Source organism: Diabrotica virgifera, chromosome 4 (genome assembly GCF_917563875.1).
Source record: "Diabrotica virgifera virgifera chromosome 4, PGI_DIABVI_V3a".
NCBI classification, from domain to species: domain Eukaryota; kingdom Metazoa; phylum Arthropoda; class Insecta; order Coleoptera; family Chrysomelidae; genus Diabrotica; species Diabrotica virgifera.
Window position 1 is genome coordinate 159,837,300 of NC_065446.1, and position 22,714 is coordinate 159,860,013.

Below are 22,714 nucleotides of genomic sequence, written 5' to 3' on the forward strand. Positions count from 1 at the left end.
AGAGTGTGGGGATTATACATGGTCCTTATCGAGAAAAAAGGAGATATCGAGGTAGAAACGAGACTCGACAAACTCGACGAGACAACTACAGTCCACACCAAACAAACCCAGTAGCAGATAGACGACGCTAGGCCCGGGAGAACAGAATCAGGAGAGCCGGAGTGCATCCAGATCAGAAAGCAGAATCAGGAGAGCCGGAGTGCAGCCAGATCAGAAACCAAAATCAGGAGAGCCGGAGTGCATCCAGATCAGAAACCAGAATCAGGAGAGCCGGAGTGCATCCAGATCAGAAACCAGAATCAGGAGAGCCGGAGTGCATCCAGATCAGAAACCAGAATCAGGAGAGCCGGAGTGCATCCAGATCAGAAACCAGAATCAGGAGAGCCAGAGAGCATCCAGAGCAGAATCTACAACCAGAAGAGCGACTCAACGCTCAAAGAAAAAAAAACCGTAAGTTTTTTAATGAGTTAATATTTTTCCAACTTTTACGTATCGTATACCGAAATATTTTTCATTTAACCCCAAACTATTTAACTTATACATAGATATATATATATATATATATATATATATATATATATATATATATATATATATATATATTTTTAGTACACTCTATACAATATTTTTCATTTAACCCCAAACTATTTAACTTATACATAGATATATATTTTTTTAGTACATTCTATACAATATTTTTCATTTAACCCGAAACTATTTAACTTATATACATAGATTTTTTTTCCTATATAATAATAATAAACGGTATTTATCTCTAAAAATATTTATTACATATTTATTTTATTTAAAAATTTGATTAAGAAAAAACGTATACATATTGCATTTTTTAGTTCATTCATATTTCATAATTTTACAAAGCAATCTCATAATATTTGTATTTAACGTACATTTAATAATAATAATAATACATTACCAAACATTTTAAATAATTAGACTGAAGTCGATTTAAATAGCCGCTTGAATTAAATTCAAAACCCTTATATAAATAAATGAAAAACAGTATACAAAAGTATTTCAATACAGGGAAAATAAAAATAGTTTCCGTTGCAATAATATTTATACGTCCTACCACAATATTACGCATAATAAAGTCAATGTCACAAAACATAACACGTTAGCAGGAGTTGCAAATTACATAACAGCAGACAAGATTACAATTAGGTCAGTGTCATAGGTTGTAAATAGAAAAATGGCAGATTCCATATCGTCGACAGTTTGTTCAATTACATAAGAAAATAATAAAAATAATTAGAAATGTGCGAATTGGAACAACTTTATAAACAGGAAGCAGTATAAGAGAAACAGGCGTTAGTACTACATGAGCACTACCAAAAAATACAGTTACATATACGAGGAGGGTATTGACCGAGGAAGTAACGGCCTACCCACTCAAAACACAAACCGAGGATGGATAGTGTCAGGAGCGACACAAAGAAAGGAATCAAATCCTCAACAAACAGGTCATAATACGAGAACTATCGTACAATACAGTACAATTCAGCTCTGTATCAGGGGCAACTACGTGGGAAAGAGTGACAAAACACTCGTCCCAACCAAACAAGACTCCCGCAGATACCGAAGGACAGTAGGTATGGGGGAGCAGAAGAGGTGTACCAAACGGACACAAATACATTACAAAACAACAGACTCCCGCTGATACCGAAGGACAGTAGGTATTGGGGAGCAGAAGAGATGTACCAAACGGACACAAATATATTACAAAACAAGACTCCCGCTGATACCGAAGGACAGTAGGTATGGGGGAGCAGAAGAGGTGTACCAAACGGACACAAATACATGACAAAACAAAAGACTCCCGCTGATACCGAAGGACAGTAGGTATGGGGGAGCAGAAGAGGTGTACCAAACGGACACAAATACATTACAAAACAAAAGACTCCCGCAGGTACCGAATGACAGTAGGTATAAGGGAGCAAAAGAGGTGTACCAAACGGACACAAATACAATACAAAACAAAACGTCGATCAACGGAAAGAAGAAAACAATGTAACACAGAAAGATTATAACAATAACTCTGAAAAAAGAAGAGAAACATACAGAAACAAAACTGCAACAGTACTAACGCCAAGGAAATCGTGACAAAACCAACGCGAAAGAAAATAGAAGACGTGACACGAGGACGTATCGTGGTCACAGAAATAAAAAACAATACGAATCACACGGGTCGAAGATGTACCGTGATAAACATTACAGAAAAACAAAAGAAAAAAGACGTCGTGATACAAGGACGTACCTAGATCCAACTTATAGGAAAACAAGCGAAAACAAGAAGAAAAATTACAAAAATACAAATAAATACGAAAAAGAAAATTATACGAGGAGGTATCAATATAGAGAGGATACAAATACGAAGAAACATGAAACAAATGAAAGAAGGATTTATCATCATAAAAATAGAAAACAGAGAAACAGAGGAGCACAGCAAGCTCAGCAAGGAAGAAGAAATAAACAATGGACTCAGGTGATTTACAACCACCGTGAGCAAAGCAGAAGAAAGAAACAATGGACTCAGGTGACTTACAACCACTGTAAGCGACAAAAGAATTCGGTGCCTGATGCAAAATTTTCAGAAATGTATGCAAACTAGACAGGGATTGACTTTAAGGGTTGAAAACTAAGTCGTGTCGGATGATGCTAAGAGGTAGGCCTAGGGTGGTAGTACGGATCCCACTCGGTTGAGACCTGCATATTTAACACGAAAATAGATTGTTTACATGACGGAAATAAGCAAACTGAACTTGGAATTAGGATAATTTTTTTGGAAATTAATTATAACGCTGCAAATGGAGTCCCCCGCCAAGGAACCTACTTACAGTAGGTTTTATTTACACTTTACTTTACTCTATTCTACAAAACTTATACAGCTCTTGTACACAACTACAGGGTTGATAAACTAATAATTCGATTATGGTCATAGAAGAATTTAAGACGAAAAGGTGACCAATATAATTAATACTTAAACACACACATACAATGCTATAATTAGAAGAAATTAAATACTCTAATAATAAAATCTAATAACTTTACGTATTTCAAAATATTTATCGTTAGAAAACACGACTTTATTTTCATTACACATGTAATATGATGTAATATAAAACGAGTAACAGAAAACATATTCTGCAAATTCCATTCAAGTTTGTTTGGATGAAATAAACTACAATTAAAAATATCTACATATAATTATAGACAGAGAGCTCGTAGTACAATTCTATAACATTAATAATAAAATACCTAACTAATACTACGATTATAATAATAAGAGAATACAATAATAATATTATTCTTAACTAACATATTGAAACATATCCCACTCAATACCTTTATAAACTTTTATTTGAATGTTTTGATTTAAATTCTGATTCAGATTTAACCTTGATTTATTACCTAAGGTGTTGCAGTTGGAAAATTATTATTTGTTCAAAGACTAGTGTCTTTACATCACACATTATATTAACCTATCTTTGTAAACTAATGTATCATGATTATTGTAAACTTTGAACACTGACTACATTCGTTATTACTTATTTCGTCGGGCAGTACTTACTTGGCCGTCCGCAGCATGTCCAATATCAAACATTCATTATTCATATTCGATATTGAACACTATATTTTTATCACTCCGTATATGACATGAACCAATTTGTTATTGTATAATTACATGTACGGGTCTCTAATTTAGTTCACGAATTGTAAACTGTAAACAATAATTCGGGCAATTGCATTATTTAATTTGATGATCAAATATATTTCTTTGTTCTCAATATTTGTAAATATACTCAGCGCGTGGCTTGACACCAATACTAAGTGCCACCGCTGAGAAAGAATACACATTTAGAATCATTCTCAAGAATCACTTCAAGCTGTCAAGATGTACATTCAAATAGTCTTCATCAGTCTTCAACTAAACGCGTTCCGGTAACGAGTCAGTGTTCAACAGTTCTCCCGGGGTACAAATACCCTAGTGTCGGTTCTATCAATAAATACCTTTATCGCTATTGGTGTTTCCATTCTACACACCTACTTTAACATGAGATTAATCATTCTCTTCCACACCTGTTCATTACTAGTTGTTACTCCCTGATACATTTCTCCCACGGTTACTCCATTCTCCTATTGAGAGCCCACCATGGAACCACTCGACGAATCCTATCATGTGGTTTCTCAAGATCAATGAATATCTTTTTAGCATTTGTGTTATTATTCCTATAGTTTTCCATTAACTCAGTTTACTTCTAAGATATCCAAAAAATAACAGATATCATAAGCACTCATATATCACTGTTTAAAAGAAACTACTAGTATAATTTACCCATTTATTTAAATTATTTACATCAACAAATAACAAACAACAAATAGGTATGGATAAAAAAGTAAAAATATATAAAGTGTGGTGTGTACATATATGTATTAAATAATACTAAATATTTTTTTGTGAAAAAAAAATGAGATATTTAAAATAATCAGTTTTACTTGAAAAACGTTTCATAATAGGTTTTGTCAAAACTATTTTTCATATTTGAATACAAAAACAAACCAGGACGGATTTCGTGCAAATACTATTATATTTATTTACAATCGAGTATTACAGAATTTATAACAATCCTCCTAGATTTTACTATTCCATAGGATTAAATTTATCTATTTGATACCACGATTTAAATCTATCCACAGCCAACAACCAATTTCTGTATGTATTACGACACTTCGTAATATAGTTTGCATCTCTTGACGGTTCGAATGATTTTGAAATATCACAGTATTGTTTGAATTCTTCTTTTCCTTTCCAAAATCCTACAAAACGAAACGAAATAACTTTATACAAATAAAACTCATATATTATAATGTAAACCAATTCATACCACAAGACATCCCAGCGACGAATGCTACTCCCATTACAGCTATATCTGGAGTGTACAACCGAAGTATACACAGACCAGTAAGATCAGCTAATAATTGACATATAAAATCATTGTTAGACAAGCCTCCATCAACTCTAAAATAATAACATATTTATAAGAATAAAAAACTGCACAAAAACATATCTGCTAGGGTTATAAACTATATAATATATTAAACATATGTTACAAGTAAAGTTAGGTAAACGGGTAATTCTAGGATACCCAAGTAAAGTGCGAAGTAGTCGCAAGGTATCGTAATATCCGATAGTAAGTCCGAAATGTAATTTAAATACGTAGTTAAAATTTCGGGCTTTACACGAGTAAAACACATTCTACCTGCTGCCTCTTGGTTAAATGCTTAGTTGGGTATACTATGGTCCATTTTTTAAATAGAAAGAGCGATTTAAATGAACGAGCGAAAAATAAAGCCTGCTGATTGGTCAAAATAAAGCCGGATTCACCCACAAGCAATATCTGTAAAATTTTTAAGTTTGTGTGAAGTGTCATTATTGACAACTATTGATTTATCGATTTTTACCGTGTTAAGGGGATGGGTACGTATTTTCGGCTGCAATGCTATTCAAATGGGGATTCATTTTTTTCGAATCCTGAGAAAACTAATAAGTATTTTTGAAAAATTTAAACGCAGAATGAAAGATTACGTTATTAGCGAGGGCCGAAAGTCCCTGAGAACTTCTATAATGTTTATTTTAATAAGTCACGGGGGTGAAAAACTAAGAGAAAATTTAGTGTGATTTTTAATATCAAATAATATCTCATTCAAAATAAACTTTTTATTTATTCTAAGGGACTTTCGGCCCTCGGTAATAATTTAGTCTTTCATTCTGCGTTTAAATTTTTCAAAAATATTTATTGGCTTTTCAGGATTCGAAAAAAATGAACACAATGCCCGTGGTAATATTTTCCAAATCTATCTTTGTCTTACAACGCACTCAGTTGAATAGAATATTGTCAGCATATTGTCAGTCAGACAGTGACAATCAGTGACAATTTTAAATATTTGACATGGTACGGGAATATTTTGAGTTGTTGATTAAATAATATTGATATACAGGGTGTTAGTAAATAAGTATGAAAAATTTTAAGAGCTAATTTGACATGAAAAAATAATGCCGGTTTGCTCTATTAACATATGTCCGCAAATGCTTCGTTTCCGAGATACGGGGTGTTGAAATTTTTATTTCAAACTGCCAATTTATTTATTGCTCTAAGACCAGTTGAGCTATGAAAATGAAATTTGGTGAGTTTTAGAAGGCATTTTTTGACATACAATTAAGAATTTTGTATTCATCATTGGCGCGCCTACGGGTAATGGTCTGAATTTTTTGAAAGAAAAAAATAGTACGCCACTGAGATATTTCGAATTAAAAATTATTTTTTAAATTCCACGTCCAATTTGTGATAAAAAAATCTTTCTTGCCTTTTTTCATATGGGGGCACCGTTTTTATGTAGAAAATAAAACAAATTGACGCGTATTTTTCATTTTTAATACATTATCAAGAAATATCCAATATAATAATACTAAACTGGAACAATAACAGAAAATATTACTAATAAGATTTTAACTAGGTGCAGAGCTACAACAAATGTTAAAAATGACCTTCTTTAAAGGTTACAGAAGAATTTTATATTCATCATTGGCGCGCGTACGGGTAATGGTCTGAATTTTTTTAAGAAAAAAATAGTACACCACTGAGATATGTCAAACTAAAACTCATTTTTGAATTCCTCGTTCAATTTACGACAAAAAATCTTTCTTGCCTTTTTTTCATACAAGGCGCCGTTTTTATACAAAAAAATAAAACATCTTAACGCTTACAAAGTATTTGAGGTAGTTTCCATATATGCATAGAAACTAGAAATTTAGTTCAAATACTTTGTAAACGTTAGATGTTTTATTTTTTGCAAAAAAACTGCGCCGCATATGAAAAAAAGGCAGGAAAAATTTTTGTCGTAAATTAAACCAGCAATTCAAAAATTATTTTTAATTTGACATATATCAGTGGCGTACTATTTTTCTTTTAAAAAATTCAGACCATTGCCCGTACGCGCGCCAATGATGAATATAAAATTCTTCTGTAACCTCTAAAGGAGGTCATTTTTAACATTTGTTGTAGCTCTGCACCTAGTTAAAATCTTATTAGTAATATTTTCTGTTATTGTTCCAGTTTAATATTATTATATTGGATATTTCTTGATAATGTATAAAAAATGAAAAATATGCGTCAAGATGTTTTATTTTTCTGCATAAAAACGGTGCACCATATGAAAAAAAGGCAAGAAAGATTTTTTATCATAAATTAGACGTGGAATTTAAAAATAGTGGCGTACTATTTTTTTCTTTCAAAAAATTCAGACCATTACCCGTAGGCGCGCCAATGATGAATACAAAATTCTTAATTGTATGTCAAAAAATGCGAAATAACTACCTTCTAAAACTCACCAAATTTCATTTTCATAGCTCAACTGGTCTTAGAGCAATCAATAAATTGGCAGTTTGAAATAAAAATTTCAACACCCCGTATCTCGGAAACGAAGCATTTGCGGACATATGTTTATAGAGCAAACCGGCATTATTTTTTCATGTAGAATTAGCCCTTAAAATGTTTCATACTTATTTACTAACACCCTGTAGTGCATTTGATAAATAATTGATTTAAGACATGAACTTAATAAAAAGTTATTTATTGTGTATTATTTGTGGAAGATCCAAGCAGAGAATACATCAGGATAATATATTCTGTGATCCAAGTATATTGTTGTTAAAGATGTTCAAAATTGTAAGCGTTCCATAGTAACAATATATTATTAAGAAATCACTTTACTACTTTTCCTCTTTTCTCGATTGAGTATTAGTTTTTGTTGCACATATAAATTATTACAATCACTGAATACATAATTAGTGAAAAAATTATCACATTTATTAACTGAATTAATAATTTGCAAATATACAAATAACAGTTATCCAAGAACATTCAAAATCCATCTCTTTAAGTTAATGATGACATTTTCAAGTAGAATTTTACTACACGTAATTTGCCGTGTAAAGACAGAAAAAGTAGGAATAGCCGTAAAATATTTGCGAATTATGTACCGATGGCCTTAATATTTTTGATCTTTTCGTGAGTTTTCTTGACATTTCTATTGGAAATTATTCTTTTTATACCTATAATTGTATATATTGTTATATTGTATATTGTTTATATTTTGCACGTTGCATTAAGTAGTATTAATGCCTTGCCAAGCACGAGTACGGGTAAAAGAACTGGAATGTCACCGACGAAAAAACGGCAGCACAAATTGGGTCACTTGTCCCTTGCTGAGAAACAAGTTAAAATTATTATTAAAATTTGTTTTTGGTAAACACGACCAGTAAATCCTAATTTCTTAAGTATCTTTGTGTATTATTGATTATCCTTATTTCCCTTTAAATGTAATTCACGTTACCAACTAATTAGATCTAAGCTATAAAAAAGAGTGTATCTATGTACTTTGCACGCACGTAAGAAGTTATACTTGATTTATAAATTACTTAGGAATTATGATTTCAACAAAATAAATATATTTTAAACAGTGTAATTGTATTTTTGTTTAAATATTAAACTAATTTTAATACTTACAATAATGCCAAAAATTAAAAATAACGTTAATAATACGTCATTTTTTATGAAATGTAGTCTTCCCGCAATCGCTTTTCTCTTGATAAATTGTAGAAAATCTATAAAACGTCAGATTTTCTACACAAAGTTTCAATTTTCTTTTCATCATATTTTAATACTAATTATCCTATTCCCAACGAAAGCAAATCCAAAGACACAAAAATTATAATAAATATATTTACTAAAAACACCAATATATTTTTTTCACACTTCATTTCACTTTACTTCATACTGTCGTTTTTATAAAAATTCACTCTCAACATTTTTCCCAATCGCGCCTAAAGAAGTATAACTTCTTACATTCTTTACATTTAAAATAATGTCTTCTTTACATTTACTTTCTTTATAACTTTTTTACATTTAAAATAATGTCTTGTCAAAAATTTCGATGATTTGAAAATTGCCGTCTAAAATATGTTTACCCTGTGTAAAGCAGTCTTCTTTTGTTACTCCTCCTATTTAAAAAACGAACCATAGTAATGACAAGGACGTAACTGTTTGAAAGATATCTTAATTTAAGAAGAAAAAACGCATTTTACAAAAGTAAGGAAAGTAAAACTATAAATACTGCAGAAATAAAAATTATTATCTATTTGTTAAAACAAGACAAGCTGTTGTGGCGTTTGGAGTTAGACATATTTCCAGCAGCTTTACATTTGTGTTTATTTTGCCAAATCCTGCGAGTACTTCGCACTTTACCCGGTAATCCTAGAATTACCCGTTTACCAACTTTACCCGTAGCATATATATTCCATTAAAAAAAAAAGTATAACGTAGTATACTACAGTTTATTCGCATAAGCTATGCACTAGATTTAGATGTAAACATCAGTTGACAGCGATGTCATCATCGGCAACGAACGAGATGGCTATTCCGTTAAGTTTTTGAATATTTTTGGATAACAGTTACTTGGAAGTTATAATCGTGTAAATTATTCATTAATTTAATTAATGGGATTATGTTTTCAGTATCTATGTATTCAGTGATTATAATAATTTATATACTATACAACAAAAACTAATCTAGAAAAGAGAAAAAGTTATCAAGTGATTTTAATAATATACACCTTTAACAACTAAAATCATTGTTTACATGCACTGCATGTCTTATTGAAATTTAGTATACTTCTTTGTTTAATGTCATACAACCAACCACTGTATGTTCTACATTGTGATGTTATTTTAAAATTTACTTTAAAGTTTGACGTTGACATCTTTGCACAGATTAGTCCTATTGTCAGAGTAGTAGAGAAGATACATTTGGAAAAATGAAAGAATAGGGCTTTTCATTTACAGTCATTTGTTTTGAGCTTCTGTCATGTGGCACATAATATTAATATATCTACGTCATACGTTATTTGCATATAGCAATGATACAAACCAAAGACGTATGCCGTAGATATATTAACATTATGTGACACATGACAAAAGCTCGAAACAAATGACAATCGATGAAAAGCTCTATACCCATGAACAATCACATAAATCACTTATTTTGCATTTGCTGTCATTTCCTATAACAAACGTTTGTTATTTACAGAAAAAGACAGCAAATACAAAATCAGTGATTGATGTGATCGTTCATGGGTATAGGGCTTTTCATTCACAGTCATTTGTTTCGAGCTTCTGTCATGTGTCACATAATTTTAATATATCTACGTCATACGTTATTGCTATATACCAATGATACATACCAAAGACGTATGGCGTAGATATATTAATATTATGTGACACATGACAGAAGCTCGAAACAAATGACAATCGATGAAAAGCCCTATTCTTCCATTTTTCCGACTGTATATTATGTAGAATTATTAAAAGATGATATAATGTATAACGTTATTATTATTATTATAAATTCATCTATTGAGCTGTTTTGGTTTATATTAACATAAATAAAACATGGCAAACCTGGCAATAATATCAACATATGCCTTTCTTTCAATTATATTTAATGTAAATTATTGCTTTTTAAATACCGAATTTTTCTATAAATTTTATTTTTAGTCCAGTCATGGACCATTTTTGCGTGGAATTTATTGCTTGTTTCATCTCTTTGTCTGTTATGACTATTTTTTCTTCCTCTATGATCATTGATTTTTGTTCGTCTCCATCAATGCTGAATTCTGGTCTTTCTATTAAGGCCATGGGTACATAATTCGCAAATATTTTACGGCTATCCCTACTTTTTCTGTCTTTACACGGCAAATTACGTGTAGTAAAATTCACACTGGTATGGATATGTAAACATTACTAGAATGTCATTCTACTTGAAAATGTCATCATTAACTTAAAGAGATGGCTTTTGAATGTTCTTGGATAACTGTTATTTGTATAATTGCAAATTATTAATTCAGTTAATAAATGTGATAATTTTTTCACTATGTATTCAGTGATTGTAATAATTTATATGTACAACAAAAACTAATACTCAATCGAGAAAAGAGGAAAAGTGTTAAAGTGATTTTTTAATAATATATTGTTACTATGGAACGCTTACAATTTTGAACAACTTTAACAACAAAATACTTGGATCACAGAATATATTATCCTGATGTATTCTCTGTTTGGATCTTCCACAAATAATACACAATAAATAACTTTTTATTAAGTTCACGTCTTAAATCAATTATTTATCAAACACACTATAATTATCAATATTATTTAATCAACAACTCAAAATATTCCCGATGCCATGTCAAATATTTAAAATTGTCACTGATTGTCAATGTCTGACTGACAATATGCTGACAATATTCTATTCGACTAAGTGCGTTGTAAGACAAAGATAGATTTGGAAAATATTACCACGGACATGGTGTCACATTTTTTTCGAATCCTGAAAAAACTAATATATACTTTTATAAAATTTAAACGCAGAATGAAAGACTAAATTATTACCGAGGGCCGAAAGTCCCTTGGAATAAATAAAAAGTTTATTTTGAATGAGATATTTGAAATTAAAAATCACACTAAATTTTTTCTTAGTTTTCACTTCTGTAACTTATTAAAATAAAGATTATAGAAGTTCTCAGGGACTTTCGGCCCTCACTAATAACGTAATCTTTCATTCTGCGTTTAAATTTTTCAAAAATACTTATTAGTTTTCTCAGGATTCGAAAAAAATTAATCCCCATTTGAATAGCATTGCAGCCGAAAATACGTACCCATCCTCTTAATAGATTTTTATAGTGGTTCTCCCACTCGTCGTTCTGTATGTATTGTATAAAAATTTTCTCGTTCCTGTTTTAATTTTCCAGTTTTATTTTCCAATAATTTTCCGGGCTTCTGAGCTCCTTGTTCCTCCCATATTCTACGTGACTTTTTCCATTGTTCATTTTTTTCTTTCGTTGTAATAGCACTAACTTCTCTGTTCTTCTCTCTATATTTCCGGAGGTCCTGTGGATCTTTTGTGCTTAGGTATTTATGGTACAATTCCTTTTTTTTTTCTTTTATTTCGACGCACTGTTGCCTCACTGTTGAAAGTTCGCAGAACTTTCGAAAAACAAAAATATTGATGACGCGCTACTGTTTACTCTTAACGGTTAATATTGACCATTAATATGCAGAAATCAGTAAAAACATTTTTATTATAACCGTTGATATTAACATAAAGACAAAATAAAATGGGCCATTTGGTATTTGAAGAAGTCATTTCTGCTTTTGTATGAGTATCGGTTTCATTTCGATAAATTGAGTAGGTTTTATTGTCAGTAGGTACGGCGTGATTTACTGTCAGCAGAGACGTTGTGATAGTTTTTGAAAATGGGTTTAACAGCGATAAAGATCAGACTAAAATACAATGGTACATTTTACATTTAACAGAGCGTCAAAAATTTGAAATTTTTAACTAAAAAGATGTGGCGACAGGTGACACCAAAAATTATGAAATTTTACTATGTTCTACTTGCGACATTATTTAGGACACGAACACACGAAGAGGTATCTGAAATATTTAATAATAAGTATGAAGACAGAACGTCTATAGAACGTGAGACTGTATCTAAAATTATTCAAAAATTTGAGGAAAGTGGACATGTGTGAAAACTCCTAAAAAGTGGCCACCCTGGTATTCCAGAAGAAGCAATAACAATGAGTATCCTCAAAAGGCTAGTAGAATAATTGCAACAGAACAGCAAATCAGTCAAACAACTGTTCGTAAATATTAAAAAAAAAAAAAAAGAAAAATGGCATCCCTTTAAAGCACAATTTTTACAGGGACTGAATGAAGACGATCCACATCGCAGAATGGAGTTCTGTGACACAATGTTAAAAATATTTAACACCAATCCTAATTTTTTTAACCTTTCCTAGTCTTCACATTGAGAAAGATGAAAGGCAACTTTCAGGGCCTTATCCATAGGGATCATATCCATCCTTTAGATTTCATAATTTATTTTACTATGTAAGACAGTTAGTAAACTTTTAAAGGGTTTTAACCTTTGTACTTTTGGGTGGCTCAGCATGTTAAGCTTGTAACACTGATGATGCTCTTTTTAGAGAGCGAACACGTTCTGTGATATTTGTAATCTTTTTAAGTTTTTTTTAATAAATATACCTTTTACTAAGAGAAATATTTTTCATTAAATTTACTTATAATTAATGGTATACAACCAGCTACGGGAAATTCTTCCTTGTGGTTTTTTAGATGCATATTCGTTCAGAATGGATTTCTGTTTCCAAAGATAAGGTGGTCATACTGAACACCACCTTTAATGTTGTTCTTTAGATGCTTTCTGTTTATACAGCGATATTAATTACAAAATAAAAATGTTTTTATAATTAAAAAAAATAGTTATTTTGGGGATCTCTTTGAAAAAAATTTTTCATTCAAGAATTAATTACATAAATTGAAGGAACAGATTATTTTTACATTTTTATTTAGTACTTTTAAAATAATTATTAAGAATATACTTACTTGATTGATGAATAGTCTGCTACCCTTTCAGTCTTTAAGAAATCCACAGTTTTGACTATTTGGTATACAATACTCTCAAGAACAGCTCGAACTAGATGTTCTTTTTTTGTAACAGGTTTAATACCTATAAATCCTGTACCGGCTTTCTCGTCGTTAATCGGAGGCTAAAGAATATTGGAAAAAATAAATCGATGAAATTTACAGATTTCTACTTAAAATACTTCTTATATTAGTCCATAGGCCTGTTCTTGTTCAATCTTAAGTCTATAGATTTGTGCTACCTATGTGTAACATTGAATGCCAGCTATCACGCCATCTTTTAAACGGTAGGTATCCTTGGTGGTCTAGTGCCTGTTGGTCTTAAATCTCTTTCGAGCTAGTCTCTCCTAGTCCAGGAAGCCACTGCGCATCCCCTAGGAAAAATATTCCGATTCGGTTTTTTCCACAATATTATTAAAACAGAATCCCTTTTAACTAATTTGCATGTTGCCAGGTCCAAAAGTGCGTAAAAAATTGTTTAAACAATTTTTTAAACAAATTGCAAAAATCGGTCTTTTCGCCACGGACAAAGTTTTTTTGGGGGTTTTGGATCATTCTTAACAAAAAAGATTTCTTCTAATGTTTCTCTAAAATGCGCCGTTTTCGAGTTATAAACGATTTAAGTTATGAAAAAACGTAAAAATGGCCATTTTCAACTCTGAAAATCAATATGAAAAAAGGAAAGTTTTTATGTTTCCAAATGTCACAAATATTCTTCGAATATCCATTATCAAAATCCTGAAGCATTATAGTTCATAATAATATTAATTTAAACCTTACTTTTTTTAAATTTTTAATCAAGCGCGTGTTCAATGCTTACCCGCTGCCTCGCGCGATGTTCCTATACACCTGTGGCGACACGCTTCAATTACTATTTTTTAATTGCTAATTTTAATTATTAATTTTTAATAACTTTTCTCCTTAATATATATAATCCTAAACCCATTTACCCTAAGGTGTCGGGTGTAATGTCTTTAGTTAGTTGCATGCACAACTTTTCTCCATTGCTTCTTATTCTTTGCTTGGTTTCTTGCTTGTTCTTTGCTGATTCCTCGTGTTTCTAGGATTGAGGTTACATTATCATCCCATGTCTTCATTGGCCTGCCCCTTGGTCTCTTGGTTTGTCTTCTGGCTTCCCATACTTTTTTAACTGGTCTTTCTTGGTTCATTCTAACCATGTGTCCATACCATCTCAATTGAGCCTCTTCAATTTTTGTTATAATTGGTTGGACCTTAAGATGTTCTCTGACTGCCTCATTTCTAATCCTGTCTAACCTGGTTATACCCATTATTCTTCTAAGAAATTTCATTTCTATGCTCTGTATTTTCGATTTTAACTTATCAGTAAGCGTCCAACTTTCACTACCAAAAGTTAAAATCGGCACAAACACCGTCTTGTATATGGACACTTTGGCTTTTTGGGATACTTCTTTTTTTGACAGAAACGTACTTTTGATTGCGTGGTACATCCGAGCAGCACTTTCTATTCTGGAACTTATTTCAGTTTCTTCAGTTCCTCTGCTCTCTATTTGTACTCCCAAGTATTTGTAAGTATCGACCTGTTCAAGTGTATTTCCGTTAATTGTTATCTTCGTTTGTTTTCTACTTTTTCCACATACCATTACTTTCGTCTTCTCATTATTGATTCTCAGATTTCGTTTAATTAGTGCAGCGTTCCATACTTGTAAATTTCGATTGAGTGCTTCTTCATTTTTCCCAAATATCACTAGATCGTCTGCGTATGCACACTCTGAGATCCACACTGCTTCTAAATTTCTATGTCCGGCATATAACTTTACCGTTTCTGCTCTAGTTTCTTTAATTATGTCATCCAAGACAATGTTAAACAGTATGGGGCCTAGGACTCCTCCTTGACGTAGACCTTCATTTACTATGAACTCTTCGGATTCCATATTATCGGTTCTGATTCTGTTCCTTGTATGTCTATATATACTCATAATGGCTTGCCTGAGTTTGATTTTCACACCTTTCTTTTTTAAACATATGTCACTCACCTTCCTTGGAGTACTATCAAATGCTTTTTCTAAGTCTATAAAGGCTTGGTATAACTCGGTGCTTGAGTTCCGTGCATTTTGTATTAATTTCTTGATAGTAAAAATGTGATCTTGGATGCTTCTGCCTTTTCTAAATCCACTCTGTGATTGTTCCATTTTAGAATCAACTTCTTGTAAAAGACGTTTTTCTAGTATTCTCTCATATACTTTGGATGGGATGCTCAGTAGTGTTATTCCTCTGTAGTTGCTACATTCGCGTCTGTCACCTTTTTTGAAAATGGGTAGAATAACTCCCACTTCCCAATCTTTTGGTATTTGGCTCTCACTCCATGCCCTATTACACACTTTTGTTAGCAGTTAAATGCCCTTGTCGCCCATGTTTTTAAGCATTTCCGCGGTGATTTTATCAAATCCAGCCGCTTTACCTTTCTTAAGCTTTTGTATGATTTCCTTTATTTCCGCTATAGTTATTTCGTCTTGAATTTGGTCTTCCTGCTCTACCTCTTCTGGTTCTTCTGTGATAATGTCTACATCGTTTTGGATATTCAGTAGATCCTCGAAATATTGCTTCCATCTCTCTAGGATGTGGTCATTGTCATGAAGTACGTGTCCTTCTTTGTCCCTTATTTGCTTTGGTGTTTGTGGAGCCTTTTCGATTCTTAAATTCTTCAGGGTTTTAAAGAATAACTTTTCGTTAGAGTGGTAGTCTTCTTCCATCTTGTTTCCGAATTCTTCCCAACTTTTCCGTTTCGCTGCTAGTACCATATCTTTGACTTTGATTCTTTTCAGTTTGTATATTTGGTAGTTGTCTGCGGTTTCGTTCCTTAAATAATTTTTCCAAGCTATCTTCTTAGACTTCACTTCTGCTTTTATTTCATTGTTCCACCAGTTTGTACACTTTTTGCTTCTGTTATTTCTTGTTATCCCGCATACTTGTTTACCACCGTTTAGGAGTGCTTCTTTCAGTATTTGCCAAGTTTGGTCTAAGTCACCGTCATGTTCAGCGTGCTCTGTTAGGTAGTTATTAACGTAGTTTTTAAACTTGTTTGCTGTCTCCTTGTCTGCTAGCTTATGTGACCTGATTACTTCTATAGTAGGTGTATCATGAGCTTTACTTGTTTTCTTGGTCTCTTTCGTTATTAATTCTTGTCGCACTTCCAAGCTGGTCCTGGCTACAACTAGATAGTGGTCACCAGTGGCGTGCTGGCCATATAAATGAATCGGTGCAATCACCGAGAGGCCGCGGCCTCTTAAGGCCGGTCAAATAGGTTTTTTTCACAAAAAATTTTAGATGTTACAAAAAAATATTTTTTTTATTTCTAATCGAATGTTAATTTTGCTAATAGTATTAATAAAACATTTCAAAAAATTTAAATTTTTTTTAATTGTAAAATAGGATTTAAATAAATGAATAAGACTCTATATACCTACATAAATAGTTTGCTACAGATAATATTTATTTTCATACATACAAGTATATTTTTTATAATTTTCCAATTTCCATCAAACATGTATATACTCTGCAGAATAAAAAATGAACAAACGTCTTACACATGTTTTACCTAATTATTGGAAGTACCTATCGAAAAACGATTTGATCAAGACAAATCGTTTGATGATGATATAAGCACTCTACCTCTAGCGCCTTTAACGGGATTTAAATCATTTAAATACTGAAAAATTAAGAAATTTTTATCCTACTATATCTGCGACTGCAATTAGAGAAGAATTCGTGGATTTTGCTGATAAATGGATTGTATTAAAAAAATAGGATTTTGGAAAATACTGAAATTATAGAAGATCGAGTTAATGATGAATATATTTTCAGTCTACAGAAAATATGAAGGATGATATTATTAATTTAAGTGATAATGAATACGAAATAACAAATGACAATATTGTTGATATCGTGAAAACTTCACCACCGTGTGTAAAGATTGTATGGCTTGCTGTTATGCTGTTTTGTATAAGTACAACTTATATCAGTGTGCTTATCCAAATTCAAATGGCATATAAGCATTTACTAACTCTTTCACGGACACAAGTATCTTGCGAAAGAAGCTTTTCAACGTTGAAATACATAAAAAATCGGTTAAGAAGTAGTTTAACACAAGATCACTTGGAAACATTTTATGCTAATGGCTATAGATACAGAAACTTTTTATGAGCTTAAAAATGATGAAATAATCGACGAATTTGCTCAAAAATCTATTTTAACACGGAAATTATTGATCGAGAGTTAAGTAATTATTTTATGAAATAATTGCAAAAGAATGTTTAGATTATTACGTTGTATTAACATTTTAAATATTGTTAAATTAAAGTATTTGCATTGTACTTGTATATACTTGAAAAATTCTCAAAATTTTATTTTACTTTTATCTTATTTTACATCAAATTAATATTATATTATTTATTCAGCAAATCATGGTTTCTGCCTTACTGCATAAAATATTGCCATACATGTAATTTATTATTAATTTGTAAGATTGCTTATTCTTAAATAAAAAAATATACCAAATTAAAAAAAATCATTGAATTCAAAGTTTTATGTTTGATTTAAAAATAATTTATATTTTTGTTTTTCGATTTTATAAATAATGAATAAAACATCCTGATAATAGAAGGTAAAATGAGGATGGGACGCCGCTTTTCTATAAAATCACCGGGCCGCTTGAAAAGTTCCAGCACGCCACTGGTGGTCACTATATAATTCAGCTCCTCGTTTTACTCTAACGTCCTTAATACATTGCCTTGCTGATCTATTTACTAATACATAGTCTATGATGGATCTTTCGCCTCTACTTTTGACTTCTCTTGTATATTTATGTGCATCTTTGTGTTTAAAAAACGTGTTCATTATTATTAAATCATTTTCTCTGCATATATCAATAATACGTTCCCCATTGTCATTTTTTATTTCTTCTCCATATGGTCCTAATACATCTTGGGTATGTTCATCTCTTACACCCACTCGACCATTTAGATCCCCCAGTACTATAGTATTGCCTTCTAAACTGTCTATTATTTCTGAAGCCTTGTCCCAGAATATGTCTTTGCTAGCTGCTCTTTCGTCATCATTTATTCCATATATAACGATGATATTGACTAGTTTGTGTTCCTCGGTTATCAGTCTTATCTTTAAAATTCTTTCGGAAATGCATTCCCAATCTTTAATGTTCTTTATTAGGTTGCTGTGTATCAGGCAGCCTACCCCTTCTTTTGCCCTTTCGCCAAGTGACACTCCACTGGTGATGAGGAAGTGTCCATTCTCTAAAAAGTGTGTGTTTTTTCCCTTCTTTTTGATCTCTGTTATACCCAGTAAGTCTATTTGATGTTTCTCGAATTCTTCAGCAAGTTCTACTTCTTTGCCGTTGAGACCTCTGACATTCCATGTTGCCAATGTCCACCCTTTGGGCTTTAGCACTGCTCTTGTGGGTTTTAAATAGTTACTGTTTATATTCTCGCTCGTTGCAGACTGCATTTTTATGGGTTTACTCTTTCTTGTCTCTCGTTGCTCACGTCCTTGGTCATTATTTATGGATCTATCTTTGTCTTTACTACCTATTCTATAATTGTTCGTGTCCATTGTCATTGCCTCGTTTGTCATAGTATTTCCGGCATATTTGTTTACTAGTTTTTTGACCCCATTTTGACTAGTTTGTCCTCTTTGTTGTCCCATTTCCAGCCGACCTTGTTGATCCATATTTTATTTCCTCCAAGTCTTACATCGCTTCCTTTCTCCTTTTCTTCTAGCGCAAGTTTTCTAATTATTTTCTGAATTTCTCTCTCTTTATTCGTAGTATCATCATTGATGTATACTTTTCCTTCTTCAACATGTCTTAGTTTGGATTTATTTTTCATAACCTTTACCTTCTCTTCATGTTCTGCTAATTCAATCAGACAGGTTTTCTCCCCCAATTTGTATGCATTTTTAATTTTGACATCTACCTTCAAATTGTGTTTAATGAAGTTGCTCATTCCCTCTTTTAAGACGCTTTGATCGTATGTTCGAATTGCTAGTCCACTCATGACTACATTGTTCTTTCTTCTTTGTTTTTCCATGAATTCAATAGTTTCCTTAACTTCATTTAACTCCTTTTTGATTTCCATATTTTCTTTCTTCAGGTCTTTATTTTCTTCTCTTAAAGTCTGGTTATCAGCAATTAGTCTTTCTATTGCTTCATTACTTCTGTTTTCGTTTCTCCTTATTTCTTTGATGTCACTTGCCAGAATGTTCATCATGTCTATTAATTTATCCAGTTTTGTCTCATCATGGTTATCTATTGTTTTGGATGAAGTCTTGGAGAGTTTTCGACTCTTCGTTGACCTTTCTTCTTCGTTATCTGAACCCTCATCTCTTGTCCTCCTTTTTGTGCCATCATCCGTTGTTCCGTCACTGTCCAGACATTTTTTATTTTCCAGGTATCTGTCCATTTTCGGCGCCAAGCACTGTTTTCCACCTCAACAGTGCAGAGAAAACAATGCCTACCGTTTCACTGTGATACTTTATTGTTTTTATTCTTTACTCAGAAATTCTTGTCAGTTTGGCAACGTCGCTTTAAAATCGGACAAGATTTAGCTGTAATTACCGGTTTAATTGTTAATACTTCACTAATTATCAGCTAACCTTGTTTATTTGTTTTTAACTCACTCAAATGTTTTTTAATGTTTTACGGCCAATCCTTATCACTGTCATTAACATATTATTATAATTATACACTTTGTCTAATTTCACTAAATTATTTCTCGTTGTAACTCTCGAATTTACGGGATAATCACGGACGAAAAATAACAAAGTATTTTACCATACACTACCACGTTGCCACTTCCTTTTCTCCTTAAACGAAATAATACTCTGATAATTCGCTTCATTTAAAATTTACATTTGTTCCGCTCGTACTTATACGAAACCATATGTATAAAATTAATGGCCTTTTCAGTTTCTACCTAAATCCCTTTTCAGTTTTAAAATACCATAATATCTAATAAATTATCGCCTGTCTGGCCATAGGGTAAGGGCACATAATGACAAATTAACGAGTTCAGCCAGTCAGTTAAGATTTCTCGGTCGGAAAAGAATAACAAACCCTCTTTCGAGACATAAGCACGCTCTTTACCGAAATAAAGATATTATTGACAGTTTGCTGTTTTTACATTTTATTCACTTTCATTTTATTTGTTTCCGTGAACAATAAGGTTATCACACGCATCCAACCACAACCACGGAACACACCGCATCTCTATCAGAAGATAATTTTTTATTGCCTAAACTTATGACACAAACTTCTTTACCAGAAAATGTAGTAAAGCCATGCATAGAAAAAAGTGTTATGTGATTAGGTAGAATGCGATCTTACTCTTCAAAAAATATGTCACGTATTTCAGCGCCATTTCAGCACCTGGTTAATTGGAAGGATACTACAAATCCGGCCTCCACATAAGTGGTCTGTAGCTTCGACATGATAGGTGTGAAATTTTAAACGTTCTTGTTGTTGATTGGATAGGAAGAGTGGCGTAATCTAGCCTCCATGCTAGGTACATCATAGCCTCCATACGATACTTCCAATATTTAATATTTTATTCAAGTGGACAATAAAGGTACAACACAAACAACTTTTGTTTCTTAATTATTCATTTATACAATAACGTGACATTTTACATAGAAATATGAGTATTTAATTTGGATTAAATATATGTTTACTCGTTGAATTTTTCCACCGTCTGCACACAACACCTGATGGGAGCCATTAGACCTAACAACAAAACGCGAAATAAAATGTGTATTTTAAAACTGTTGGATAAACAGTACCTACAAGCAGAAAAACTTACCTTTAAAAAGGTACTCGATTGCTAAATAACAAAAATATCAAAAAACACGACTGAATATCAGCTTTTTATGGTGACACAAACACAAACACATAACCAACCATATAATGACTGAACACAGAACACAGTGAACACAGATGATAGCGAGATCAAATACTATTGGCGAGATAGCGCAGGATTTGTCAAAAGTCATGTTCCACCAATCACGATGCCGACATCAGCGCCTCTGACAAATTGGAAGGAAAATAAATACGATTACATTTTTTTATTAGAGTGCGCGGGGCATGAAGCCATGTATCTGCAAAAAACCTGCAAAACCTTATTATGTCATTGCAAAAAAAAAATAATTTACACTGTATAACTCTGTGTGCCTGTGATTTAGAGGCTTGTGAAAACAAATGTGTGCCATTTGTAAATGACAAGTATTCAAATATTATTATTTATAAAACTATATTGTAATTCGAGTTTGTTCATTGTAACGGTAATTCGAAAGGTGTGATAAATAAAAACTATATTTAACTTCTTTATAAATATTCTTCCAAATATTGCTCAAGATTATTATATTATATTTCTTTATATTATATTATATTTATATTAATGATTTCAGTACTCTAACGTAAAACTCGTACGTTTGACTGCAATAAAAATAATAGTTTTAATTTAACATGGCAAAATAAAAGATTAAAGAAATGAATACGTTTTAGATACCTAAAGCAAGAATAAAATGTGCTTACCTTTTAAATGTAATCGCCAGCACGGTATGTATACTCAGCATGAGTGTGAGTGAGATGCGGTATATAGGAATTTAACAACGCGCGCAGCAGCGGGTAATCATTGAACGCGCGCTTGATTAAAAATTAGAAAACTAAGGTTTAAATTAATATTATGAACTAAAATGTTTCAGGATTTTGTTGACGAATATTCGAACAATATTTGTGACCCTTGACAACATCAAAATTGTCCTTTTTCATATTGTTTTTCGGAGTTATAAATGGCCATTTTTGCGTTTTTTCATTGATTAAATCGTTTATAACTCGAAAACGGCGCATCTTAGACAAAAGTTAATGAAAACCTTTTTTGTTTAGAAGCAACCAAAACTTCCAAAAAAACTTTGTCTGGGACGAAAAAATAGATTTTTGCAATTTGTTTAAAAAATTTTTGGCGCACTTTTGGACCTGGCAACATGCAAATTTGTTAAAAGGGATTCCTTTTGAGTAAGGTTGTGTAAAAAAACGAATCAGAATATTTTTCCTAGCGGATGCGCAGTAGCTTTCTAGACTATCCACACCG

General features: G+C 32.0%; 1 protein-coding gene across 2 annotated transcripts in view; it reads right to left on the bottom strand.

Annotated features, from left to right (window-relative positions):
- Window positions 1–4,344: 4,344 nt before the first annotated feature.
- Window positions 4,345–22,714, bottom strand: part of LOC126883199 (putative glycerol kinase 5) — an 83,793-nt gene continuing 65,423 nt past the window's right edge. For both annotated transcript variants that reach the window (XM_050648451.1, XM_050648452.1), the window contains exons 9-11: window positions 13,542–13,705; window positions 4,905–5,038; window positions 4,345–4,836 (exon numbers count right to left, since the gene is read on the bottom strand). In XM_050648451.1, coding sequence (XP_050504408.1) covers window positions 4,661–4,836; window positions 4,905–5,038; window positions 13,542–13,705 — 474 coding nt within the window. In that variant the 3' untranslated portion in view covers window positions 4,345–4,660. The remainder of the gene's footprint in view (window positions 4,837–4,904; window positions 5,039–13,541; window positions 13,706–22,714) is intronic.